Genomic DNA, 15,113 nt, shown 5'->3' with positions numbered 1-15,113 from the left:
GGGGGCACGGGCCCGTCAGGGTGGGGGGGCTGCGTGTGCGGGGAAGGGGCGCGACCCCCCCCCACACACACACCCACACACACCTCGTTCTTCTCCAGGCTGCACTCCTCCATCATCTTGTCGCCCTGCTCCTGGAACGTGATGATGATGAGGGCCACGAAGATGTTGACGAAGAAGAAGGGGAAGACCACGAAGTAGACCACGTAGAAGATGGACATCTCCATGCGGTTGCTGCGGCTCGGGCCGCGGTCCTCCTCCGTCACGTCCACTGAGTGCTGCAGGACCCTGCGGGCGGGGAGCCGGTGGCCGCCTGCAGGGACCCCCCGTCGGGGGGACGCGCAGCCCCGTGGCCCGGTCACTCCCTGTGGCCGGCTGGCCCTCCCTCCCCGTGTCCCCTGTGTCCTGGTCACTCCCTGCAGCTGGCTGGCCCTCCCCTCTGTCCTGGTCACTCCCTGTGTCCCCCCTGTGTCCCGGTCACTCCCTGCGGCCGGCCAGCCCTCCCTCCCCGTGTCCTCTGTGTCCTGGTCACTCCCTGCAGCTGGCTGGCCCTCCCCTGTGTCCCGGTCACTCCCTGCAGCTGGCCGGCCCTCCCTCCCCGTGTCCCGGTCACTCACTGCGGCCAGCCCTCGCCCGTGGACACGGTGAAGAGCGTCAGCAGCGCCCAGACGATGTTGTCGTAATGAAAGTCGTGTCGTTTCCACTCGCGGCCCTTCACCTCCATCTTGTTCTTCTCGTGGTCCACGTAGTTGCCTCTGGAAGGGGGAGGAGCTTGGGGGTCGCACCCTCCGCTGCCCGGGGTGTGTGTGTGTGTATGTGTGTGTGTGCGCGTGCGTTTGGGTCCCGGGAATAAATGGGCCACGGCCCTTCACTGCTCTGGCTTATGGCTTATTCTGGGGAGGGGTCTCGTCCCTTCCCAAGCAGTGCTCAGGAGGCCTGGGGGGGGCAGGGCGGGCCTGGAGGGTCTCGGCCCCGTGGCCAGATGGTTCGGCCCCTGGGCCCTGCCAGGCTGTGGGCCATCAGCATTCATGCCACGGCCACAGGGACACAGAAGCTCACTGTCACGGCTAGAGGGGGGACAGAACTGGGGGGGCTGTGGTGGGGGCTCGCGAGTGTTGTAAACCCAGGGACAAGCCCCCAAAAAGCTAAAGGCTGGAGCAAAAGCACGGTGGGAAGGGCGTTGGCCTTGCACACGGCTGACCCGGGTTCGATTCCTGGCATCCCACTGGGTCCCCCGAGCACTGCCACGAGTGATTCCTGAGTGCAGAACCAGGAGTGAGCTCTGAGCACCGCTGGGTGTGGGCCAAAGGAATAGTACACGGGAGAGAAAAAGAGCGAGAGCGGGCGGCACTGTGGGCTCACATGCACTCCTTCTCCGTGTCCTTGGAGCTGTCGGTGCAGTAGAAGAACTTGCCCTTGAACAGCTGCACAGCGATGACGGCGAAGATGAACATGAAGAGCTTGTAGACGATGAGGATGTTGAAGACGTTCTTCAGGGACGTGACCACGCAGTCGAACACGGCCTGGGCGGGGACAAGGGCCGGGGCCGGGGCTGAGGACGCTGCCCGCTCACCCCTCCGGAGGGCAGACGCCAGCCCGGGGAAGAGACGGGAGGGTGAGCTGGGCACAGACCGCCCCACCCGCCTGGGGACGGAGCGGCCAGCAGGGGGTGGACGCGGGCGCAGCAGCAGGTGGTAGCATGAAGCCCTGTCCACTCTCCCGGCCCCAAGTGCAGCTGCCCCTGCGGGAAGGGACCTTCGCTGTCTCGTCTCAGTGAGGAGCGGGACCTTGGCCTAACATTTGGGGGCTCAGTCCCCCACCCCCACGCCAGTGCTCTCCACCTGTCCAAAGCCTAGAGGTCCCCTGTCCTGTATATTTCACCTTGCACACATGTCCCACAAATTTTTTTTCCAGTAACAGCAAGGCCGAGTTAGGTATCACGTGACAGGTAACAGCTGTACCCCACTGACCCCATCTGGAATACGTGATCGGGCAGAGGGGCGGGGCTTGCCCAGAAGGGCGTGGCCAGGACCCATGGGCGTGGCCAGAGCCTGTGGGTGTGGCTTTTCCCAGAGGGGCGTGGCCAGCACCTATGGACAGGGTTTGCCTGGAGGGGCGTGGCCAGCACCTATGGACAGGGTTTGCCCAGAGGGGCGTGGCCAGCGGGTGGGGCTTTCCTAGAGGGCGTGATCAGTAAGTGGGTGGAGCTTGTCTAGAGGGACAAGGCCATGACCGGTGGGCGGGGCTTGCCTGGGGCGTGGCCACCCACTGAGCAGGATTTTCCTGTATGGGAATGGCGAGGGCCAGTGGGCAGGGCCTTCCTGGAGGGGCGGGGTCAATAGGCGGGGCTTTCTAGAGGGCGTGGTCAGAGCCAGTGGTGTAGTGGGATTGCTTGGAGCACATAGACTAGAGACTAGAGACCAGCGTGGGACAATGAACTTTGTATGACCTGCACTGGGGGCTTGGGAGAGTCCTGTGCAGAGGGCCTCTTGAAAGAGGGGCCTTGAAGGTAAAACCTACCAGCAAGATAAGCAGGACACATCCTGCACGTACATACTTCTCGTGCTCTAAGTAACCTTGGGAATAATCTGACTTGGTATTTTTAATGAGAACATCTTGAGACAAACACAAAATATGTCTAACCCATGAGAACATCTTTGGACTTGGCTACGTGCCTGGGCCAAGGTATGCAAATAATATAAAACTGCTTGCTTGAGAATAAACGGGGCCTTCAGCCTTGATAGCTGCTGGTCAACACATCATCTCTGAGTCGGCTAGCCATCATGCCGGAGCTGGACTCCGGCACAGTGGGTGGGGCTTGTCTAGAGGAACAAGGCCAAGGCCGGTGGGCGGGGCTTGTCTGGGGGCGTGGCCACCCATTGGGCAGGATTTTCCTGTATGAGCGTGGGTGGGGCCTGCCTGGAGGGGCGGGGCTTTCCTAGAGGGCGTGGTCAGAGCCAGTGGTGGGGCTTGTCTAGAGGGACAAGGCCATGACCGGTGGGCGGGGCTTGCCTGGGGCGTGGCCACACACTGAGCAGGATTTTACTGTATGGGCGTGGCCAGGATCAGTGGGCGGGGCCTTCTGGAGGGGCGGGGCCCGTGGGCGGGGCTCACCTTGAGCTTGGGCAGCCGTTTGATGGTCTTGAGCGGCCGCAGCACCCGAAGCACCCGAAGCGACTTGATGGTCTTGATGTCGCGGGCCTTGTTGGTGCTGCCGGAGGGTCCCCAGGCATGGCGGGCGGGGAGAGAGCAGGGACACTGGCACCAGGGGCCGGGCCGGGGTCCCTGGGAGCATGCACACAGGCCCCCTCTCTTCACCACCCCACTTGGGGACCCCGGCCCGGCTCCCACTCGGGCTGGCACCCTGGAGAGCGCGGGGCAGGGCCTGCTGCTGAGATGGGCGGGGACACATCTGGGGGGCAGGAGGCTGTGCTGGCCACACCCCGCCCCACTGGCCGCCCAGGACGTGCATCCGGGCTGGCCTGCCCCCTTCCCTCCTGCCAGGTCCCCGCCTGAGGGAACCCCGTGCATCTCACCCTGAGCTCCCTCTTTCCCCACGAAAGGCCCCAAGCCCACCCAGAGACACCCACGTGACCCCTGGCGCCCCCACTTGGATCTCCCCACACCCTCACCATACCCCCCCACCGAGACACAGAAAATCCCGGGAGATATTTACCCCAGAGCACTCCTGAGAGTCCCGTGGAGAGCGGGAGAGAAAGAGAGAGAAGCAATGGGGAGGGGGCTGGGGAGGAGGGGGACACAGAAACGGGGACAAGAGGCGACCCTCAGCCCTGCCTGCTGCACTCTGCATAGCCCCCCACTCCCCACCAAATGGCCTGCACCCAGCTGACCCCGGCTCTGGTCACTTCCCTCCTGCTCCGTCCCACGAGGGCGCTGAGCTAGAGACATCAGCCTGCCCCCCCAGAGGGGACGCTGAGGTGGGGGCTGATTTCTCTGACAAGGGGCTGGTGGCCATGTGGACGGGTGCTTGGACATCACCAAGGGCACAGGGCCACACCTGTCCCCCCACTTCTCCGTTCACCTCGAAACACCAGGAGCGTGGGGGGGGTCATACATCAAGCCCTCGGGCTAACCCGGATGGTGGTCCCCTGGCCACTGGCCACGGCAGACGGGCCAGCTTGGAGGAGCTTGACGCTGGGGGAAGGACGCCATGGAGAGAGGCCAGCACCCACGGGGGGGATGTTCTGGCCAGTCTCAGAGCAAGGCCTGTGGGGGATTCCTGGTGGCTGTGGGACATGGGAGAGTGAGCGGAAGGGCCGCCCGGCCAGCTGGGGCTCGGCCACACCCCTGCACTCAGGCTGTCTGATGACGGGCCCTGGGATCCGCTGCCCAACAGGGAAACTGAGGCCTGTGCCAGGTCCCGCCTCGCGACAGGGACAGGGTCTGGCTTCTCTGCTGTGGGCGGCGACCCTGTGCCCCCGAGCTGCCCGACATTTGGGGGTGGGGAAGACCCGGTTCTGGGATCAGAGCTGGTTGGGGTACACGCAGCCGGACCCCTTACTAGCTCCCGGGCCCCTTCCAACGTTTTTATTTTCCTTTCTGGGTCCCACCCGGCGATGCTCAGGGCTGACTCCTGGCTCTGTGTTCAGGAATCACTCCTGGCGGTGCTCAGGGGACCCTACTAAGGGATGCCAGGGATCGAACCCGGGTCGGCCGCGTGCCAGGCAGACACGCCCTCCCTGCTGTGCTATGGCTCCAGTCCCCGCCCGTTCCGACTCTTAAATGTGTCACATGCCCTTGTCCCACAGATGTGAGACTCGGGGAACTCAGAAACGGTGCAAGATCAAGGCTGCCTCAGTTTCCATCCAGGTGCTGACAGAGGTAACGTGGGGGCTGTGCAGTTGGGGGCGCCGAGACCTCACACCCCAACACGGAAAAGCAGCTCTCACACCTGAGACGGGGGGGTCTTGGCAGGGATGGAGCCAACACGCATGCCAGCGTGCTTCTGGCTGGGGTGACCCAGTCACGCATGAGAGTGACCAACCTGGGCCTGTGGGAAGCAGAGTTGGCCTGGCCTGGCCTGGCCCAATGGGCGGGGGGTCTCTAAGGACAGGACGGGGACCCCATCCCTTATGCCACAGGGCAGTCATGTGACCACAGCAGTGTCTGGACACGCAACGACCAAACAGTCTGTTCAAATGCCACCGTGCCCACTGGGAATCTGAGGGTCTCTGCTCTGTCAGCACCCCCAGTGCCTCTGGCCTTCCTAAGGAAGGGGGGACAGCGTCTTCCTTAGAGCCTCGCTTCCCCCCCCATTCAAAGGGGGCCACTGTCTCCGGCACAGAACCAGGGGGGCCAGGCCGGACTCCCCCGAGAGCCACAAGCCCGGAGCCGGCAAACCAACTGGCAGGAAGTGAAGGAATCTGACCACTCAGGGGCTCCTCCTGGCTCTGCACTCAGGAATCACTCCTGGCGGGGCTCGGGGGACCCTAGGGGATGCCGGGGATCGAACCCAGGTCGGTCGCGTGCCAGGCCAACGCCCTCCCCACTGGGCTATCTCCCTAGCAACATCGGAATAATATTTTCACCTCCGACAAAAATGGGGGTGGGGGTCTCCTCAGTCAGAGGCCGATTCTGATGCTTCCTTCTGGCCTGGGGGAAGAGCTGGCACCCCCCAAAGCCCCCCAAGCCCCCATCACGGGCCTTCCCTCTTGGGATAACACCCCAGGCGGGCTCAGATACTATCCAGGCAAACGCGAGCATGTCGGGAAATTTCCTTTCAAACCACATCGAGCAAGGAGCCAGGCGAGCTCAGGGACAGGTGAAGGCGCTCGGGGTCCCCCTCCAGGGGTCCGGCAGGCCGGCGAGCCAGGCCCGAGGGACTCGGACACCACCCGAGGCTACTTACGCCAGAGCGAAGGCCACCAAGGCGCCGACCACCACCACGAAGTCCAGAATGTTCCACAGGTCCCGGAAGTAGGAGCCGTCCTGCAGAATCAGGCCCTGGTCGATCATCTGGGGGAAGAGTGCGAGGCCTCAGGTCAGCCGAGGCCCAGGCTGAGGGGGGGGACAGAGAGGGGGGCGGCCGGGGGGGTGGGCTCGGAGCACCGGAAATAGCCCACGGCATGTGGAACGGGGTAGAGATGGGTCCAGGAAGCCCTACGCCACCCACCTCCCCATGCCTGCTGACCCCAGCAGCTTGCCTATGGGGTCCTGGCTCCCCCCCCGGGTTCTCCCCCAGACCCGCACGATCCGCCTGGTCCCCAGGGTCCCAAGGTGCTGGGACAGGCAGCGGAAATGAGCTGGGCGCTTGCTCCTACCTTAATGACCATCTCGAAAGTGAACACGCCGGTGAAGACATAGTCGAAGTAGCGCAGGACCTGTGGGGGACACAGGGGGGCGGGTGGGCGTCCCAGGGGGCCTCCCCCTGCCCTGCCCCGCCCCGCGGGTCCCTCGGGGCACTGGACACGAACCCAGCCCTCCGTCCAGGCCGACCGCAAGGTGGTTGGTTGGTTGGTGCCCGGGCGGGGGGCACCGCCCCACGTTTCCCACGGTGCGAGGGGGGGGCCAGTCCCCCCTGATGCCAGGCAGGTGGGCGGGGCCCCTTGGGACACGCACCCTGTTGCGTTCCGAGTTGGTGAGGACGGGGTCCTCGGCGGCCAGGGCGATGCTGCTGGCCGCGATGACCAGCAGGATGCACATCTCGAAGTAGCGCAGGTTGACGATGTAGTGGCAGGCCCGGCGGATCCTGGGGCGTGGGGGGCGGGGGGGGGGGACAGGCGTCCTGATGTCCTGAGCTGCACGGCCCCTGGACGGCCCCCCGCCTTAGCCCCCCCACCCCCCAAGGCCTGGGTGGGCGGGTGCTCACGGGTTGGTGGTGCTGAAGATGAACATGGAGCTATGAGGGACCATGGCCTTGCCCGGCTCCCGCTTCTCTTTCTTCTTCTTCTTCTTCTTCTTCTCCGCCCCCTCCTCGTCCTCCTCGTCCTCCTCCTCCGGGATCTCGGCCTCCTTCAGGGGGCTGGCCTCCCCGTCCGTCTTGTTGCTCACTGCGCGGGGAAGCGGGTGTGGGGGGCCCAAGCTCAGCCCTGGCCGTGTGCGCCGGGGGCGGGGGAGGGGGGACGGGGAGAGGGCTGGGGCAGCGGGGTCCCCGCGGGGCGCCCTAGCAGCTGGGCCGTCCTCACGGGCTGTCCCGATTGAGCTGAGCAAGTCCTGGAGTCTCGGCATGCCCTGACCCCTGACCCGCAGGCACCCTCAGAGCCCCCAGCGCTGGCCCCAAATCTGATCCCGCCCCCACATGGCAGAGAGGGGGGGCTGGCCACGCTGGCTGTCCACTTAGGCACTGTCCGGCTATATCACACACCCGCCGGAAGCAGTTTTGGGGGTAAAAAATCAGAAGGGAGCAGGGGCCAGAGCGAGAGCACAGCGGGGAGAGCGTTGGCCTGGCACGCGGCCGACCCAGGTTCGATCCCCGGCATCCCATAGGGTCCCCCGAGCACCGCCAGGAGGGATTCCTGAGTGCAGAACCAGGAGTCAGCCCTGAGCATTGCCGGGTGGGACCCAAAAACTTATGGGAAAAAAAAAATCGACAGGAGGAAACTGAGGCATGCTGGGGGGCGGGGCGGGGGTTAGGCTGAGACTGGGGGCGGGGCTGAGGCTGGGGGCAGAGCTGTAGATGGGGCTGAGGGTTGGGGCTGAGGGCGGAGCTGGGGCTGGAGGCTGGGCTGAGGCTGGGGGTGGAACTGGGGTGGAGCTGGGGGCAGGGCTGCGACAGGGGGGCGGAGCTGGGCTGGAAGCTGGGCTGAGCTGAGGACAGAACTGTGGGCGGGGCTGAGGCTGGGGGCGGGCCAAAGCTCGGGGCGGGGCTGAGGCTGGGGGTGGGGCTGAGGCTGAGGGCGGAGCTGTTGGTGGAGCTTGGGCTAGAGGCTGGGCTGAGGCAGGGGGTGGAGTTGGGGCTGGAGGCTGGGCTGAGGCTGAGGGCGGAGCTGTGGGGCGGGGCCAAGGGCAGAGCTGTGGGCGGGACTGAGACTGAGGGCAGAGCTCTGGGTGGGGCTGAGGGCGGGGCGGAGCTGGGGCTGGAGGCTGGGCTGAGGCTGGGGGTGGAGCTGGGGTGGATCTGGGGGCGGGGCTGCGACAGGGGGGCGGAGATGGGGCTGGAGGCTGGGCTGAGGCTAAGGGCAGAACTGTGGGCGGGGCCGAGGCTGGAGCTGGGTGGGGCTTCAGTTGGGGGCGGAGCCTAATCTGGGGGCGGGGCGTCTCACTGTGCACCACGGTGGACTCCACCAAGGGGCCCACGTCGGGGATGGCTACGGCGACACTGGTGCTCTCGGTGCCGGCCTTGTCCGTGGGGCTGGTGGCGCACGACAGGTCGGGCTCGCTGTGGCTAATGCCGCGGCCGATGTCCAGCTGCACGTCGGCCAGCAGGGCCTGCTCGCTGCTGCCCTCCGCCTCGGGCTCCGCGTCCCTGCCCACCTCCAGCTCGGCCGGCGGCGGCAGCAGCGGGTTCTCGGCGTCCTCCAGGGCCCGGCCCAGCCCGGCGCCCCCGGCCACCATCAGGCTGTTGGTCCTGCGAGGGGCAGGGCTCAGGGTCGGGCGCAGGATGGAGGGGGGGGGGGTCCCCGCATCCTGCCATGCAGGCAGGGTAAACCGAGGCCCGCGCTCCGCTCACCGCCTCAAGTCCTGGCCTCTCTCCTCCTCCTGGATCGGGGGCTGCTTGCCGCCGTGGGGCTCCCCGTCGGCCGGGGGTCCCGCCTCGTCCAGGCTGCGCTCCTGGCTGGCCGAGCGGCTGCGGGAGCTGGACGCGGGCTCGCGGCCCTCCAACCGCACGCGGCGGTGGTGCCGGCTGCGCCGCTGGCTCTGGCGGTGCCGGGCCCGGTCTTCGAAGGTCACGGTGGGCTCCGAGCTGCCCCCGCTGCCGCCGCTGCCGCCGCCAGCCTCCACCGGGGCCGCCTCGCAGTTCCCCAGGCATGGCCGGGCCAGCCACGGCGGCTCCCGCCTGCCCAGGGCCAGCGGGCTGTGCGGCCGGTCCCCGAAGCCCACCTTGAGGGACCCCCCGCGGCTGCCGCGCTCCTCCTCGCAGCGCCCCAGGCCCTCGACGGCCCGGGGGGGCCTCCGGTACAGGCTGGGGTGGGCATTGAGCGGGTTGAGGGGGCTCAGCGGGTTGAGGGGGTTCAGGGGGTTCATGGGCGGGCCGTCGTCCTTGTTCAGGGCCTCCTGGCTGGACATCTGCATGTGCCTGCGCAGCTGGCTCGTGCGCTGCTCCCACACGGACATGTGGTGCCGCCGGCGCCGCTCCCTCCTGCAGGCGGAAGGGCCGGTCAGCGCGGGCAGGGCAGGGCCGGGCGGGGGGACAGCACAGACGACGGGGCGCGGGGCGGGGGGTGGACAGCACGGAGGCGGCCGCGCCTGCAGACAGGAAGCGCAGACGCGGGGAGCGCGGGCCGGCGGGGAGGCTGCGGCCCCCAGCATGTCCCGCACCCTGGCCGTGTCCACCAAGAGCGCCGGGGTCTGGGTCCGAGGAGCACCCTGTCCTTCTCGAGGACAGCCGCGGGCAGCCGCCGGCCAGGCCGTGCTCGGAGAGGCCCGGCCTTGCCCTCCAAGACCAGAGTGGCCCGCTCTGGCCGGCCCCGCCGATGGCCCCCGGAACGGAGCCCTGCGATGGACACGAGGCCAGGAGGCGCCTCCACGCGGGGGAGGTGACGCAGCCTCGCCCGCTCCCAAGGCCGCTCGCTCGCTCGCTGGGGCCACACGGAGAGCGGATGGATGGAAGGAAGGAAGGATGGATGGACGGACGCACGCGTGTGTGGACACACGCTCCTGCGCGTGCACACGCGTGCACACACACACACGGCCGCAGACGCACATGGAGCAAGCGCGTGCGTACACGGCACGGGGCCCCGCACACACGCACACGCACTCGGCCGCGCCCCCCCGTGGCGGCAGGCCAGGTCACGCGTGCCTGGCCACGCGCGGCCACGCGGGGCGCGCCGACACACACGCTGCGGGCGCACATACAAGTGCCTGCTGCGCGGCTCCCACATCGACATGTGATGGCGTCGCCTCCTTCTGGGGAAGAGAAACGGGAGAGGTTCAGCGTGCCCGACGCGCGGGGCCCCAGGGACCCCCGCCCCCAGCCCGGGCGCGCTCTGGGGGGGGCCAGGACCCTCGCCGGACCCAGGCGCCCGCTGGCCCCACTGGAGCTTGGAAGGACCCGACGGCGGCGTCACCCAGGGTGTCCCCACGAGCACCGACGCCTTCCCGGCCGCCATCCCCACGGGGGTTGGTGTCGGGAGCCAGGGGCTGGGGGTCCCCGAGTGGGCGAGGGCAGGGAGCTGGCAGAGGGGCCCAAGGGGACTGTGCTGAGAGCCACATAGGGGCACCCGGGAACCCCCAACCCCCAAGCACGCTCCAAGTACGGGCAGAGTTGGCACATCCCCCAGGTTAAAGGCCACGCAGGGTCTCCAAGGCGCCCAGCCCAGCTCTCACTGGGCAGAGCACACGCACACACGCAGTGAAACACGTTCAAACATGCATGCACACATACACATAGGACACACTCAGACACACGCACACATAGGGACCAGGACATGTGCAGACACACACATACACGCACACTCCAGGACATGCTCAGACACACACATGCACCCAAGCATGGCGTACACACAGGAAACCAGGACACGCTCAGACACACGCGCACATGTGCCCACAGGAACAGGGATGCACTCAGGTATGTGTACACATGCATGCAAACATCCACACACATGGGAATCGAGACATGCTCAGACACGCACACACACGCACATAGGAACTGGAACACAGTAGGACATGCACACACATGCACACAGGAACCAGGACACACTCCAACACGCACATACACACATACAAACCAGGACACGCTCAGACACATGCACACATAGGAAACAGGACATGTATAGACACATGCATACACACACTCCAGGACACACTCAGAAACGCACATGCATGCGAACATGGAGTACACACAGGAAACCAGGACACACTCAGACACACGTGTACACAGGAACCGGGATGCAGTCAGGCATGTGTACACATGCACGCAAACATCTACACACATGGGAATCGGGACATACTCAGACACGCACACACACATAGGAACCAGGACGCAGATGGACACACACAGGAACCAGGACACGCTCTAACATGCACACACACGCACATGTGAACCAGGGCACGCTGACACATGCAACACACACATACGAACCAGGACACGCTCAGACACATGCACACACACACATACGAACCAGGACAGGCACACATACAGGCACCAGGACGTGCTCATACACACATGCACAAGCATCCATGCTCTGGGCCTGAGAGACCCTCACGCACGCGCCCCTCCAGACCAGACACACGTTCATGCTCCCCTCGCTTCCTGCCCTCCACTGCCCTCACACGCCCATGGGCCCAGGTGCCCCCTGGACCTCACCCGACTGCCACACACGGAACCTGCAGGGGGGGATAGTTACCTGGGGTGGCTCATGCTCGCCCTTGCCCTGGCCCTCACCCCTCCCTCTCCCTCTCCCTCCCTCACCCCTCTCCCCCTCCTGTCCCTCCCCTCCCTCTCCCTCCCCCTTGCTCCCTTTCTCCCCCTCCTCTCCCCCCTCCTCCCTCCCCCTCCAGGTGAGGGGGACCGACTGCAGGCTCCCACCTGGACCAGGCCCTGCTCATCCCGAGCCACACCCCTGCACTCTCAGTCCCCACGTCCCCGCCCGGCCCTCAGCCCCTGCTCTGTTCTCTGCAAAAAGGCCACCAGAAGAACCATGAGGGTGGGCACCCCCCTCTCCCCCACCCCACCCCCCGCCAACCTGCTGGTGTGTCCGGGCCCCCGCAGGGGTGTCTGCCCCACCCCTGCTGAGTTCGGGACAGACAGGGTGGAGACTAATCGACCCCAGAGAACCTTCTGGAGAGAAAGTTTCTCTGCTTGTCTCCGCCGATTACTGTAGGGAACTGGGGTTTGGTCGGTGGGGGGGGGGGGGGGTGTAATTACTCCTGAACAAGGAGGGGGCACGGGCAGGGCTGGGGGTCCAACTCTGGGCCTCACACACGGGCGTCTCACTCGGACCACCAGACACGGGGACCTTCTCACTCCACTTCCGGCAGCCCGGAAGGGGTCTCCCGGGCTCCAGGACCCCTGCAGTGCCCGTGGATCTGTGCCTGTCACCCTATTTCTCTCCTGAAGTCCCTCCCGTGCACAGAGCTGGTGGCCGGTCCCCCCCCCGACCCCCAGACGCACCGATTATTAGGATCTCAGGACCCCCAGAAGTCTCTATCCCGAGACCCCCCCTGCACCTCTCCATCACCCTCAGGGGCAGCCCACCCCACTGGCGGCTTCAGTGACCCCCGACACCAGGACCCCCCAAGTCCTGAGCCCCGACCCCTCCAGCTCTGAGTCCCGTGGGCCATCGGCCTGCCTGACACCCCCATTCCGAGGCCTTTAAGGGCGTCCGACCTGGCACCCACTTCTCAGGGGCAAAGGTCACCCCCCTGGGGCATGTCCCCCAGACCCTAACCCACGTGGGCCACCGCCTGCCCGCTGGATTCTGTGGCCCAGACAGACACAAGGGCGGTTCCTGGCTGCACCCCAGCTGGTGGGCACCCCCGGGCCGGAACCCGGGATGGCTGACCTGCTCCCCGCCCGGCCCCTGCACCCCACTCCCCCCTCCACGGAGCACAGCTCCCAAAGCTGAACTCGGAGGGAAGCCCCCACGACCCCACAATCCTGAGAAACGCCCCCCCCCAAGCTTCCTCCTCCTTGCAGAGCCACTCCCCGTCGTGAACTCTGCACCCTGAGCTGCCCCTGGGGTGGGTTTGAGGCTCTCAGGAAGCTTTTAAAGCATTAAAAACAAAAAAAAAAAAGATTGGGGAGTTGCCCTGGCACGCGGCCGACCCGGGTTCGATCCCCGGCATCCCCTAGGGTCCCCCGAGCCCCGCCAGGAGTGATTCCTGAGTGCAGAGCTGGGAGTCAGCCCTGAGCATCACCGAGTGTGACCCCCAAACAGAAGCCTTAAAAAAAAAAAAAAGAAAAAGAAAAACGCAGGAAGGACAGGGCCGGTATTACCTTCAGAGAGGGCGCAGCAAGGCGGGAACTCGGCCCAAGCCTCAGGAGTGCAGAGATCGAGTCTTGGTCCGAGGGGCCCCGGGGGCAGCCCCTCCCTCCCCTCCCCTCCCCCGCCCCGGGCCCGGCACTCACTCGAGGGCCAGCATGTTGGGCGCGGACATGGGGCTGACCTCCTTGGCCTTCTGCAGCATGTGTTTCTGGTTGAACGCCTCCTCCTCCTCCTGCTCGTCCTGCGGGCGGACGCGGAGGGTGGCCGGCCGGGCCCCGGGGACTCGGCCCCTTCCTGGCTGGGTGGCCGGTCGCCCCTCCCGCTGGCTGTCCCCGGCGCCCCCCAAGGGCCTGCAGCGGCAGCCCCGGATGAGTCCCGAAGGCCAGAGACTTCCCCCACCCCCCACCCGAGAACAGTGCCCACCTTGGTCAGCTCCTGGGCGTTCGCCAGGTTGTCCACAGCGATGGCCAAGAACACGTTCAGCAGCGTGTCTAGGTGGGCAGTTAAGGTGGCCAGGCCGGGGCGGAGACCCAGTCCCCCAGCCCCCACCCTCAGCACCCCCAGACCCAGACCCCCGCCCTCCCCGTGTCCCCAACCCCCGCCCTCCCCGTGTCCCCGACCCCTCCCCCCCCATATCCCTCCCTGCTGCCCTGGGCCCCCGCCACGGGCACACACACACACACACAGGGGGCGTAGGGGGCACCGGTCCGGGGCCGCCTGGCCTGGCGGATACAGTTGCCGAAGAGGGTGAGGATGATGAAGTAGACTGCGGCCCACATGCCCGAGCTCACGCCGCCCTGGGAGCGAATGCCGTTGTACATCACCTCGTTCCAGTCCTCGCCCGTCAGGATCTGCACCGGAGAAAACGCGCAGCTCAGCATCCGCCCGTCGGCCTGCCGGGGGGTCCCCATGGAGCCTTGGGGGGGGGGCCGGGGCTGGACACAGGCAGCTGACCTGGATCTTTAGTTTTGTTTTGTTTTTTGGGTCACAGCTAATGATGCTCAGGGTTTATACACCTAGCTCTGCACTCAGGAATCACTCCTGGCGGTGCTCGGGGGACCCTATGGGATGCCGGGGATCGAACCCGGGTCGGCCGCGTGCCAGGCCAACGCCCTCCCCGCTGTGCTCTTGCTCCAGCCGCAACCTGAGTCTTTCTTAAGCTCTGAGACAGAACTGATTCCACGGGACCCCCACTCCACCCCACCCCCAGCTGAGCTTCCCAAGGTTTCAGCGTTTGACGTGTAAGGGTGGGCAGGAACCCCTCTGTGTCCCCGGAGTCGGGAAGCCAGGCACCTGGGCCCGTGCGGGTCCCCCCAGCCTCCAGAGCACAGGAGGGAGCACGCCCTGTGGCACTGGTGGGTGGGCGTGCCCTGCTGGCTGGCTGGCTGTGGGGTCTCGGAGGGGGGGGTGGTCGTTCAGATCCCCGCCTCGTACCTGGAACACGGTCATGATGGCCGCGGGGAAGGTATCGAAGTTCGCCGACGGCGTCCCGTCGTTGAAGTTGAACCTGGAGGGGAGTTCCGGGGGCACGCGTGGCACGGAGACCACAGGCATTCTTCCTGGCACAGCCCCTCCTCACCCCTGCCAGTGGACCCCCCCGCACCCCCCCCCCGTTTCCGCCAAGGGTGGGAGAGAGTCAGGAGCAGGCCCTGCGTTCACTTCTGGGACAGCGCCCGAGGGGGGCGGGGGAGTCCCCCAGAACAAAGCGCCCGTGTGCCGCGGAGTGTGCGGGGGGGGGGGGGCGCTCACCTGCCCCCAAACAGCTGCATCCCCAGGAGGGCGAAGACCACGATGAAGAGGAAGAGGAGGAAGAGGAGGCTGATGATGGATTTCATGGAACTCATCAAGGACACCACCAGGTTCCGCAGGGACGCCCAGTACCTGGGTGCGAGAGCCAGCGGCTGGCACGGCCCCCTAGGGGCTGCCCAGCGGACCTGGGTCCTGCCCGGCTCCCGGGCCCCGCCCCTTCCCAGGCCCCGCCCCTGGCCACCCATGCTCTGCCCAACCCCTGCCCCAGGCCACACCCCCAGACTAAACCCCGGCCCCGGGCCCAAATCAACAAGGCCCCAG

The 15,113-nt window shown here is 66.5% G+C and overlaps 1 protein-coding gene across 1 annotated transcript in view; it reads right to left on the bottom strand.

The window, feature by feature from the left end:
- CACNA1E (calcium voltage-gated channel subunit alpha1 E) overlaps nt 1-15,113 on the bottom strand; it is a 166,855-nt gene that overhangs the window by 16,178 nt on the left and 135,564 nt on the right. The window contains exons 16-31 of the mRNA XM_055121224.1: nt 14,793-14,924; nt 14,478-14,550; nt 13,777-13,894; nt 13,467-13,534; nt 13,187-13,284; nt 9,973-10,023; nt 8,627-9,256; nt 8,220-8,524; nt 6,827-7,007; nt 6,577-6,706; nt 6,279-6,338; nt 5,867-5,973; nt 3,112-3,208; nt 1,360-1,520; nt 615-752; nt 84-285 (exon numbers count right to left, since the gene is read on the bottom strand). Coding sequence (XP_054977199.1) covers nt 84-285; nt 615-752; nt 1,360-1,520; nt 3,112-3,208; nt 5,867-5,973; nt 6,279-6,338; nt 6,577-6,706; nt 6,827-7,007; nt 8,220-8,524; nt 8,627-9,256; nt 9,973-10,023; nt 13,187-13,284; nt 13,467-13,534; nt 13,777-13,894; nt 14,478-14,550; nt 14,793-14,924 — 2,551 coding nt within the window. The remainder of the gene's footprint in view (nt 1-83; nt 286-614; nt 753-1,359; nt 1,521-3,111; nt 3,209-5,866; nt 5,974-6,278; nt 6,339-6,576; nt 6,707-6,826; nt 7,008-8,219; nt 8,525-8,626; nt 9,257-9,972; nt 10,024-13,186; nt 13,285-13,466; nt 13,535-13,776; nt 13,895-14,477; nt 14,551-14,792; nt 14,925-15,113) is intronic.

The sequence above is a fragment of the Sorex araneus genome, chromosome X (genome assembly GCF_027595985.1).
Source record: "Sorex araneus isolate mSorAra2 chromosome X, mSorAra2.pri, whole genome shotgun sequence".
NCBI lineage: Eukaryota > Metazoa > Chordata > Mammalia > Eulipotyphla > Soricidae > Sorex > Sorex araneus.
Note: the sequence above shows the minus strand (reverse complement) of the source record. Positions and strands in the feature narration are given on the sequence as shown.